Here is a 13,037-nt window from a genome sequence, read left to right as displayed (position 1 = left end):
AGTCAAGCTAGTGCTGAACTAAGCTGTGCGCTACTGTCTGCAGTAGAGAGTCTTGTTGTATGCTGCTGTGTATGCTGTTGTATGCTGCACGTCTCGGCTGAAGATAATCGTCTTCTATGCTGAATATAGTTGTCGTCTTTGTGCTGTCCTGTGTGTCTTCGTGTAAATAAACGTCGTTGTTTCATTTTCTACTGCCGCCTGCTGATTGAGTGTTCTGCACACCATATAACTCCCACTATCCAAACGAACCCCGTAAATTTCGTAACAATATTTTATCTTCTTCTTAATTTCGAATATTCGTAAGGCTAAAATGCATTTTCAAGAACCGAAAAAAGTCACTGGGAGTTAGAAGGTATAATGGTTAATCCAGAATTGTGATCGAATTACGATCAGAAACTTGTACTTGAGTTCAGAAACAATTTTTGAGCACTATTTTCTAAATCTAAAATATTTTATCAAAATTTAAATTTAAAAAATACTTGTCAAGTGAGTATACATGGATAAATACAATCTTAGGACGGACGGCCTAAATACTTAAATGGCACATATTTATTAGGCAGTTTATACATAAAGCACGACTAATATTTTATTAAAACGAGCAAGTTTTTTTTCCTATTCCAGCATTTAAATAGTTTTACTATAATTTATTGAATAAGTCAGTTTTATTCAATAAATTTAAATATCTTAGAAACAGTATTTCCGCCCCCAAAACATGTTTAACAGTTTTGAGTTAATTTATGAAAAAAAAATTAAGATTAGATATAAAAATTATGGCTGATAAGCAAAATCAATAGACGTAGAATCCTATTTTGATCAATTTCATAAACAATATGATTGATGATTACTTAAAAATTCTTTTATGATGTACAAAAATTTAAATTCAAATAGAATATAGGGCTTTTGGTAATAACTGACTATAATAGTCATATTCTTATATTGTACGTTGAAAATACTGTCGTAATTTATTATCTGAAAACCTTGGCCAAAGGAATGTTAAATATTCATGTAAATATCTAAAGATATTTTTCTAAAAATATTTTTCATAAAAAAGAATTTAAATTTATACTGAAAATAGAGCTTCAAATAATAGAAAAATGATTTCACAAAAGCTTACCTTTGGTAAAAAATAGTGCACAAATTAAGAAAACCTGCAACATAATCTTCTAAAATAAAGAAAATTAATTGAATTGTAAAGCATTGACTAAATGAAATTATTCTTAAATTTGGGAATACATATTATTTGGTATTATATTATATTGCATACATTTTAATACAAAATTTACAGTTTAAAGTCAGAATTTCCCTATTATGATAGAATATTTTTTCAATGGATTCATTAATTTTTGAATTTAAATTTCATTATAAATAAAGTACAATGGCAATAAATTTATAATAAACAAGGTGAATTCATACAGTCAATTGATCTGAAACAAATATTAGTGCTCAAATTTTTTTTATATGTATCAACTTTTCTATGATGGCATCAAACAACATTAATTAACCGAACTTATAGAGATTAGATAAAAATTTGTAAACAGGTAGCATTGGAAAATATTATCAAGTTAACAGTAAGACAAGTCTAATTTTAAAATTATACTTGTCATATAGTTACCATGATGATATTTTTTATGAAAAATTGTTCCTGTTTAGTTATTTGACTTCCGTTTTAAAATATTCCATTGGTTATCAAAGCGTAACTAGATTATTTAAAAATTTAATTTTACTTATTTATAAAGGGTGTCCCAAAATTAATACAAGATTTGAATTTGCCACCATTCGTGCAGTAAAGTGTTTGCAACCCTATTAAAAAAGCATTTGACAGCTGATGGAGCTGATGGTCCATTTGATCAAATGAAAGTGTTAAAGGATAGAGCAACGTGTTAACGTAAAATTTGGATTAAATAAAAAAAAATAGTTTTTTACCGTTAAATTGTTATATTTTTATTGACTCATAAAGAATACAGTATAAGGTTATGTATGGAATAACACATAAGGCAAATCGCCACCACGGCTTCCTGGCACATATATACTCTTTTGTAGAAATTTTCCATGACTGTTTTGTATTAATGTGACTGAATTTCGTTGATGCAGCGTTTAATTTCCTCTTTCAATACACGTGTGCTTGTGGGCTAGTTTGCATAGACCTTTGACTTCAAATAACCCCATAAAAAGAAATCCAATGGTGTTAAATCACACGATCTAGGGGGCCAATTCTCAAATGTTTGAATTGTGGCCACCAGACTTTCATGATTTTTTTAATATTGTTTAACACTTAAAACACGTTATTTCATCATGCAGCGCTCCATTTTTACTAACCCTAAACTATCAGATATCAAAAAGTTTTTTTAAAACGGTAGCCAACATTTTACTGTACGAAAGAGGGCAAATTCAAATCTTGCATTAATTTTGAAATGAGACAATCTTTACAAAAAAATCTATTCATATAAATTGATAGTTCTCAGATGGTAATTTGGCAACGATAAATGAATAGTCTAAACTAATTTATTTAAACTTAAAGCTTGTGAAGATATATTTCTAAAGAAGAAAGTTTAGCCTTATCCTATGTCAGAAAGGTGACTACATGAAATATATTTGCTTTTTGCGCTGAGTGAATAGCAACAAAATGATATCACTTCTCATTCTTGTGCAAAGCCGATCACTGAACGAAATAGTATCGAAAAGATTTATTGTGGCTGACTGCAGACTGTATCATAATCCGTTCATAACACTGGCCGAGGACCTCTCATCCTCTCCAAGGGCGGTTCCCCTCCAGTTATAAAGTGATAAATCTCTGACCCACAACGATACCACTGTGTGCAAAATCAGTAGCCAAAGGTACAGAACTTGGTTCTTGGATTTAAAAAAAGGCCCTAAAAATTTAAATATCGAATAATCTTGCTTCCTCTGTGCAAAAAGTTTATGAAAGATCCAAATGCTTTGATATAAATACAGAAAAACGTAAAAGCTGAAATTTTCGATGATTTACTTATCGGATACCTCATAGGCATTCATTTTGTGGACTCTATGAATGAGACTGAAAGAATATCCTTTGTCCTTGTACCTAAGAACTATCTGAGCAATTGCAAGGAAGAAAGCTATGTTGATTAGTTAAAAACTTCTAAAACATTGGTACTAATATGAAGATAAATTTTTATTAATTGAATAACCATTTGACCTGTTTCTTTGAAAATCACGGGATTTCACCACGACATAAAGGGAATGGAAATCTGATACCAGGGCAAAGGGAACATTCATATAACAGCAAATGTTTGTTGGGATCTGGAAAGATACTGCATAAATTACGTTCACATTCGAATATCAAAGAAAAGAAAATTTCGGACTCGAGCAAAGTCAACTTTCCTTTTCATTTTATTTGAATCTTCGCATTCTAATTTTAAGTTGTTGAAGATTTCCAGAAATGATGAGTGTGTGTCTGTGTGTGTGTTTCAATTAATAAATAAAAGATATTCATACAAAATTATATTTCATGATAAATTGCAAAATTTACCATGGAAATTTTTTTTTAATTTTATGCCTTAGATTCTAAACCTAATTTAATGTATTAGTACAAAAAAAAGGCATCTGCTGTTATGTGCTACAAACCAAAGGTAATGTAGCAGAAGCAATGCCATATTTATTTCCATTTACATATATTCATCTTTCTTATAAAAAAAAAGAGTCATTCAGATTTATTTTTGTTAAAAAATCGATATAGGTTTGAAACGTTATAACATTTGAAATTTTATAATATTCAAAACATAAAAATATAGAAAAAAAATTCTTTTGAAATATTACAAAATTAAGGGAAAGTTAGATATTGATTATCAATAATTCTTAGAGTTAATATCTGGTACATACTCGACAACGAAAATCGTTAGCATTTGGTCTGAAAATAAATTTTTTTTTCGTGAAAAAATTATATCTGAAGCAATATTTAACAAACAAAAAGAATGAACTACATTCAATATAAAACGGTAAAAAAATTTGCTTCCTGGAATATTTGTTTTCCAGTAATTCATAGAAAGCTATTGTCATATGTATGTGAAAGTTCATAACTTTCAGTTGGAAGTCCCCCCCCCCCAAAAAAAAAATTATGTGTAAAATTGCTTCAAAATTAACACTGCATATTAGCAAAAGTTCGATAATAGCAGGTATTTTATTATTTCACTTATTTTGTCTTCAATATACTTAAAATGAAAATTTATTAAATATACTGAATGCCAAACTTGAAAGTTGAAAAATGACGGCGCCCTGGCTTAGGGGTAGCGCGTCTTCCCCGTGATCTGGGCATCCCGGCTTCGATTCCTTTTTCGGGCATAGTTATTATTTGTGTTCTATATGTGAGGTCTGTGAAAGAGACCCCCTCTCCCTGTAAAAAGAGGTTGTGCAAGCGAGTGTGTGAGTGTCATCTTCATACGAACAGGAAATCAGACTTCTGCCCTCGGGGGGTCTGGGGTCTTTACCCTCTGATGCTACTGCACAAACTCGGCTTAAATCGTTGACTTCGTCAGCAGGCTTATCTATGACAAGCGTCATAAATAACAAACAAGCAAATTGAAAAATTGATGATATTTTTATTATAAATAATTCGTAATGCTAAAAATAAATGAAAATAGGTTGTACAGACGCTTAATACTTATAATTATTATAATATAAAATTTCATAGAAATGCAATAAAAAGAATTTTGAACATACCTTAAAAAATTTTAATAAAAAACTTAGATCATTGTATTTTTTTATCAAAAGGAATCGCGTTTATTAACATTTTTATAAAATTATTTTTAAATTTTCTTTTTTTAAAAATTTATACGAATTATGTATTTTAGTAATCAATGAAATGTCCCTATTTTATGAGGGTAAAATTAACAAGTTGGTTTCAGTATATTAGCTTTGCAATTCACTTAATAATAAGAAAATATTAATGAAATGAAAAAGAAGTAATTATTATTATTATTAATAATAATAAGAAGAAGAAGACGAAATAATAAGAAGAAAATAATTTTAAAATAATAGCTCCTAGAAACACTTCAAATTTCTTTAAAAAAATAAATTAAAAAGAAAAAATATATAAATTCAAAATTGTACAACATAAATTCTATAAAAAAGAGAATCAGCTTACTTTGAAAGGTAAATATTCTTCAACGAGTTAAACTAGTGTTTAAAATCCCACTTATAATTAGTTTACTCCTTTTCTGTTTGAATATATATATATATATATATATATATATCGGTTAGCAAAATTGCTTATCTGTCTGGAGTAGATAAAAACGCCGCAAGTCATTTAAAAATCTTTTTTAAAAAATGTTTCAGCATATTGTAATTATATTGGATGAATTTCATGTTCTATGCTCCATGAAGGAAAACAAAAAAGGTTAACCATGAAAAATTTAAAATCACGTTTTATTCCAAACAGAACATGAATAAGAAAATCAATATATGTAAAAAATTGATAAAGAAAACAAGTTCCGCGGTGAAGAGATAGATAGAAGATATTTCGATAGAACTGTCAAAAAATTAACAGTCATTGTACATGTTGGCCATGAAATAGATTTTCCTGTTTAGAAGTACTTACAGCTAAAAACTGATTTGCGGAATGAAGTGAAATCTCATTTGCAGACTGTGAAAGGCATGAGGGTTTAAAAAAAAAGAAAAAAAACAACAGAATAAAATTTAATAAAATCTATTAAAAAAGTTAGTGACAAAAAGACTGGTCAGTTTGTCGCGTTATTGGAACGAAAAAATGAATTCTATTACAGCGAATGCGTGAAAAATTCTGCAAAAAGATTTCTTTCCAATAAATAGTGACAAAATTCACAGCTAGGAGAATTTTGTCAAACAAACATAACAAATCAATACAAGCTCAGAAATAAACCTTAAACAATTAAAATTTTATGATTTTCGTTTTCCATTTTTCAAAAATTTTGTCATTGACTTCAAGAAAATAAAAATCAGAAATAAACCTTAAACGATTAAAATTTTATGATTTTCTTTTTTATTATTATTATTTAAGAATTTTGTCATTGACTTCAAGAAAATAAAAATCAGAAATAAACCTTAAACGATTAAAATTTTATGATTTTCTTTTTTATTATTATTATTTAAGAATTTTGTCATTGACTTCAAGAAAATAAAAATCAGAAATAAACCTTAAACGATTAAAATTTTATGATTTTCTTTATTATTATTATTATTATTTAAGAATTTTGTCATTGACTTCAAGAAAATAAAAATCAGAAATAAACCTTAAACGATTAAAATTTTATGATTTTCTTTATTATTATTATTATTTAAGAATTTTGTCATTGACTTCAAGAAAATAAAAATCAGAAATAAACCTTAAACGATAAAAATTTTATGATTTTCTTTTTTATTATTATTATTTAAGAATTTTGTCATTGACTTCAAGAAAATAAAAATCAGAAATAAACCTTAAACGATTAAAATTATGATTTTCTTTTTTATTATTATTATTTAAGAATTTTGTCATTGACTTCAAGAAAATAAAAATCAGAAATAAACCTTAAACGATAAAAATTTTATGATTTTCTTTTTTATTATTATTATTTAAGAATTTTGTCATTGACTTCAAGAAAATAAAAATCAGAGATAAACCTTAAACGATTAAAATTTTATGATTTTCTTTATTATTATTATTATTATTTAAGAATTTTGTCATTGACTTCAAGAAAATAAAAATCAGAAATAAACCTTAAACGATTAAAATTTTATGATTTTCTTTTTTATTTTTATTATTATTATTATTTAAGAATTTTGTCATTGACTTCAAGAAAATAAAAATCAGAAATAAACCTTAAACGATTAAAATTTTATGATTTTCTTTTTCTTTTTATTATTATTATTATTATTTAAGAATTTTGTCATTAACTTCAAGAAAATAAAAATCAGAAATAAACCTTAAACGATTAAAATTTAATGATTTTCTTTTTTCTTTTTATTATTATTATTATTATTTAAGAATTTTGTCATGACTTCAAGAAAATAAAAATCAGAAATAAACCTTAAACGATAAAAATTTTATGATTTTCTTTTTTATTATTATTATTTAAGAATTTTGTCATTGACTTCAAGAAAATAAAAATCAGAAATAAACCTTAAACGATTAAAATTTAATGATTTTCTTTTTTATTTTTATTATTATTATTATTTAAGAATTTTGTCATTGACTTCAAGAAAATAAAAATCAGAAATAAACCTTAAACGATTAAAATTTTATGATTTTATTTTTTATTTTTATTATTATTACTATTTAAGAATTTTGTCATTGACTTCAAGAAAATAAAAATCAGAAATAAACCTTAAACGATTAAAATTTAATGATTTTCTTTTTTATTTTTATTATTATTACTATTTAAGAATTTTGTCATTGACTTCAAGAAAATAAAAATCAGAAATAAACCTTAAACGATTAAAATTTAATGATTTTCTTTTTTATTTTTATTATTATTATTATTTAAGAATTTTGTCATTGACTTCAAGAAAATAAAAATCAGAAATAAACCTTAAACGATTAAAATTTTATGATTTTATTTTTTATTTTTATTATTATTACTATTTAAGAATTTTGTCATTGACTTCAAGAAAATAAAAATCAGAAATAAACCTTAAACGATTAAAATTTAATGATTTTCGTTTATTATTATTATTATGATTATTTAAGAATTTTTTCATTGACTTAAAAAAAATAGGAATCTATCAAATGAAAAAAAAAATTAGAATATGTTTGCATTAACCTCTGATTTATTGGCCCTGTCTCCAAAATCAATCTTAATAATTTGAACTCCGCTACTTTAAACACCTTTAATCCACACACTTTACTTCAAAAAAAGAATATTTATTCCAGCTCTTACAACCATACGCAGTTTATACTTTTGTAACAATAGAAACTGAAATTTTTTTCGTTGCCATTTCAAAAGCACTAAATAAAGAAGGAAAACGATATTAACAGTTATTTTAAAGTTCTGCATTTCAAGCCACAACAGATTATTATGCGTTATGAATTGCTACACCACATAGTTTACAAAAAAGGGAATGAACTTAAAAAGATTATATTGTTAAACTGACATTCAATATTTTAAAATATGTCAAATTAGTGGTTAGAGATAAACTGAAAAATCCCATAATTATTTTTATTTAATGTAACAAGAGATGCTAATATTCTTTACAGAGGAAAGAATGGAAAATCATAAATTGGAGCAGCAGCGACTAACATTTTGAAACAATAAAATTTGGTCTAAAAATTGATTTTTTTTAAAAAAAAAAGATATATTTTACTTGAATTCTTTTACCCTTGTATAAGAGGACATTTTTAATGAGCTTTTCACTTACATTTTAATGTACAAGAATTTTAAAATTTTGAACGGTTGTGTGTTTATAATTGCAATAAAAGGTTTTACGAAACTAATTATCAATCAGTCGATAAATTTTATTTTATTTATTTATTTTTTAATTGTTTGTTTGTCCCCGTAGAAGAGATATTACATGCAGTGAATTTTAGAAAAAAAAAGCTGAATATAAGAATATGAAATATTTATGCTGCTAAATAATTTCTTTATCAGAAACTTGCTTATTAAATTTGAGGTATTTAAAAAAAGGCAATTGCAAAATTAAATTTCAACAAATGTAATAAGAAAAAATATTTCTGAATATTTATTAAAAATTAAAAATTCATTAAACACATAACTAAAATTTTTATTTTTAAGATATTCTTAACATTGCCTCTTGCCTTGTGAATTTGTCTTGACCTTCATATTCTTAATTTTTTTAAAAAGGATTTTCTACTTTTTAATACACTAATAAAAGTGTTATTTTAATTTTTTAAAAACTACGAATAACAAGTTGGATATTCATTATTATAAAAAGAAAGCAAACACACAGATAAAAAAATAAATTTTTTAGTTAATATGTGTCATAACAACTAAATTATAAAATCGAATCAATTTTGAGCATAAATAATTTTAACAGGTTTGCAACATTTTACTAAAATAAGTAATTCTAATAATATTGAATTCCTCCAAGTTTCCCTTTTTTCCATTTTATGATTGATTTCATTTGATTATGAATAAAAAATGGCCTTCAATAAAACGATACATAGTAAAAAACACAAAGATACGTTTAAATATTTATCTTATTCTTTGTCTGATATCCTTCAAAAACAATAATGCAAGGTTTATCTATTTATATGAGAATTTACTAGTGTTTTCTAATTTCAATGTCAAGTTCCCATTCTAATTTTAGATTTTCCATACAATTTACATGATGCCAGTATAACAAATCTGTTCAATTTTACATTAGTTCATTTGCAATTAAGAATGCACTAATAGCGTTTAAATTATTCTATGTAATTTATCATGCTATGATAGTATTGCATATAAATAAAGATTTGTTTTGTTTCCGCATTTCAATTATTCCATAACTTTCGCAGATTACTCTAAAATAACTTAACATATTAATAGTAAGTTGATTTTTATTCGCAACGCATATTTAATTTCTATATTCTTGGATGTTGGATTTAATTATATCTCAATTATTTTATTCGTTCGATAGGCTATTTTATTTATTTATATTCCATTTATTATTTATTTCCGTATTTCAATTATTCCATAACTTTCACAGATTACTCTATAATAACTTAGCGTATTAATGGAAAGTTGGTTTTTATTCGCAACGTATATTTAATTTCTATATTCTTGGATCTTGGATTTAATTATATCTCAATTATTCTATTCGTTCGATAGACTATTTTATTTATTTATATTCCCTTTATTATTATTTATTCCATTTATTATTTATTTCTGTATTTCAATTATTCCATAAATTTTAAATATTACTCTATAATAACTTAGCATATTAATAGTAATTTGATTTTGATTCGAAACGCATATTTAATTTCTATATTCTTGGATGTTGGATTTAATTATATCTCAATCATTCTATTCGTTCTAAAGGTTATTTTATTTATTTATATTCCATTTATTATTTATTTCCGTATTTCAATTATTCCATTACTTTCACAGATTACTTTATAATAGCATATTAATAATAAGTTGATTTTTATTCGCAACGTATATTTATTTTCCATATTCTTGGATCTGGAAATATGAAAAATAAGCCTCAATTATTCCTTTCATTTGACAATTTTCTCTGTGATAGCTTAACATGCTGATGGAATTTAGCTTCTTTATTGTCTATCTGCAACACTTATTTGATATACGTTCTTTAATCAGACAAAGTAAAAATTTTGTTACCATTATTCCATTCTGTTTACAAGTTACTCTATGATAACTTACAGATGGTTATCAAAATAATGCAAAAGCATATGAATAAAAGAGACATTTTTGAATGCGCTTCGTAAGCAATAAACTATAATAATAGCCAACGGTTTTTTTATAAATAGCAATGTATATATTCTGGTAATATGTGTTAGCTTTATTAAAGCTCTATCATTCTTGGATTATTTTGAAAAATGCAAAATGTCAGACCTCTCAGATTTTCCAAAAGGTCACATTGTAGGCGCACGTCTAGCTGGAGCAAGTGTGATTGAAACATTCTAGATGTACGGTGTCAAAAGCCATCACAGCGTACGCACAGCGCGGCAAGACAAGCGCGGCAACGTAAAATAGTGGGCGGAAAGAGAAGCTCAGTGAAAGAGACAGATGGGTATTGAAGCGGATTGTAATGTCTAAAAAGCGAACAACTGCAGCAAACATCACCGCAGAGCTCAATATCCATCTGGATTCTCCAGTATCAGTGATTAGAATTGGAAGGCATCTTCATAAACAGAACATTTATGACAGAGCAGCAATTCCCAAGCCACTTGTCACGGATGTGCATGGTAAACATCGTCTACAGTGGTGTCACACTCACAAAACCTGGTCGACTGATAAGTGGAAGAAAGTAATATGCTCTGACGATTCGTGTTTCACACTTTTCCCTACAACAGAATGAGTGCACGTTTGGAGGACACCTTCACAAGCGTATGATCGTGATTGTCTCCTTTTAACTGTCAAGCATGGAGGTGGATCTGTTATGATATGGGCAGCCATGTCATGGCTTTCTGTTGGACCAATCGTAACCCTGAAAGGAAGGATCAGTGGGGAGAAGTATAGAGAAATTTTAACTGACCAGGTCCATCCTATGATGCAAACTTTGTTTCCTGCATGAGATAGAATTTTCCAGGATGATAATGCACCTATCCATGCAGTGAGACTTATCCAGTTATGGTTTGGTGAACACGAGGATGAAGTTAAACATCTGTCTTGGCTTGCACCCGACATCAATACAATTAAACGTTATGGTCTATTTTAGAGCGTTCAATACGGAATCGATTGAGAAGTCGAGAATCTCATCTTCATTCTCCTAAGAAAATCTGGGTTAAAATTGGCATTTTCGTTAGAATTGTCAGCTCTGTAAAATTTAAAATTTCGCTTAAAATTTGATTAGTTGAAATTTTTAAAATGGTTATAAGTACTCACTCTAATTTTTAAAGTTATATGTATGCTATGTTTAATGGTAGGTTTAATAATGTCTTCTGCAACGCACTGACCAAACACGAACGTACACACTTTCTCTTTTATAATTAGTTGAAAAGTACCAAACTACCTTTAAGGCTTTCAATATTTTCCCACACATTATCTTTTATTACTAGGAGAATTCTTTTAAGAACACACATTCACCTTCTCTTTTATTATTAATAGAGAATCACTAAACTACCTTAAAGGCTTACAATAATTTTTTCACACATTATCTTATTTTTTATTAGAAATTATTTTTTTCAGAACACATACACATTCTCTTTTATTATCAGAAGAGATTTACCAAACTAACTTTAAAGCTTACAATTTTTTTCCACACATTATCTTCTATAATAAGGATAGATTTTCCCCACTTTTATTATTAATAGAAAGTTAGCAAACTTTCTTTAAGGCTTACAATATTTTCACACGCATTATCTTTTATTACTAGGAGAATTCTTTTAAGAACACACATTCTCTTTTATTATTGGTAGAGCGGTATCACTTAATAGTTTAATAGCGAGGTACCATACTACCTGTAAAAAGATAAGACTGACAGCCTTTTTCTAATCATTAACTTTTATCATTAGTAGATATGTTTTTTTACTGAGAATACGCGCACGTTCTCTTTTATAATTAGCACAGAGGTACGTAATTACATTCAGGGCTCATAATAGTTTCCCACCCATTATCTTTTATTATTAGGAGATTTTTTCAGATCACACATTCTCTTTTATTATTGGTAGAGTGGTACCAATTAATAATTTAATAGAGAGGTACCATACTACCTGTAAAAAATAAGACTGACAGCCTTTTTCTAATCATTAACTTTTATCATTAGTAGATATTTTTTATACTGAGAACACGCTCACGTTCTCTTTTATTATTAGCAGAGAGGTACCTAACTACATTCAGGGTCCATAATATTTTCCCACCCATTATCTTTTATTATTAGGAGATTTTTTCAGATCACACATTCTCTTTTATTATTGGTAGAGTGGTACCAATTAATAATTTAATAGAGAGGTACCATACTACCTGTAAAAAAATAAGACTGACAGCCTTTTTCTAATCATTAACTTTTATCATTAGTAGATATTTTTTATACTGAGAACACGCTCACGTTCTCTTTTATTATTAGCAGAGAGGTACCTAACTACATTCAGGGTCCATAATAGTTTCCCACCCATTATCTTTTATTATTAGGAGATTTTTTCAGATCACACATTCTCTTTTATTATTGGTAGAGTGGTACCAATTAATAATTTAATAGAGAGGTACCATACTACCTGTAAAAAAATAAGACTGACAGCCTTTTTTTAATCATTAACTTTTATCATTAGTAGATATTTTTTATACTGAGAACACGCTCACGTTCTCTTTTATTATTAGCAGAGAGGTACCTAACTACATTCAGGGTCCATAATATTTTCCCACCCATTATCTTTTATTATTAGGAGATTTTTTCAGATCACACATTCTCTTTTATTATTATTAGAGTGGTAC

At 26.9% G+C, this 13,037-nt stretch overlaps 2 protein-coding genes across 2 annotated transcripts in view; both read right to left on the bottom strand.

Annotated features, from left to right (window-relative positions):
* The window catches only part of LOC129975952 (carbonic anhydrase 14-like), a 28,244-nt gene extending 23,051 nt beyond the window's left edge, over positions 1-5,193 (bottom strand). The window contains exons 1-2 of the mRNA XM_056089259.1: positions 5,120-5,193; positions 1,115-1,163 (exon numbers count right to left, since the gene is read on the bottom strand). Of these exons, the coding sequence (XP_055945234.1) occupies positions 1,115-1,157 (43 nt within the window). The 5' untranslated portion in view covers positions 1,158-1,163; positions 5,120-5,193. The remainder of the gene's footprint in view (positions 1-1,114; positions 1,164-5,119) is intronic.
* The window catches only part of LOC129975949 (carbonic anhydrase 12-like), a 137,576-nt gene that overhangs the window by 101,041 nt on the left and 23,498 nt on the right, over positions 1-13,037 (bottom strand). The window lies entirely within an intron of this gene.

The sequence above is a fragment of the Argiope bruennichi genome, chromosome 7, assembly GCF_947563725.1.
Source record: "Argiope bruennichi chromosome 7, qqArgBrue1.1, whole genome shotgun sequence".
NCBI classification, from domain to species: Eukaryota; Metazoa; Arthropoda; class Arachnida; order Araneae; family Araneidae; genus Argiope; species Argiope bruennichi.
The sequence above is the reverse complement of the archived record's forward strand: the minus strand, read 5'-3'. Positions and strand labels throughout refer to the sequence as shown.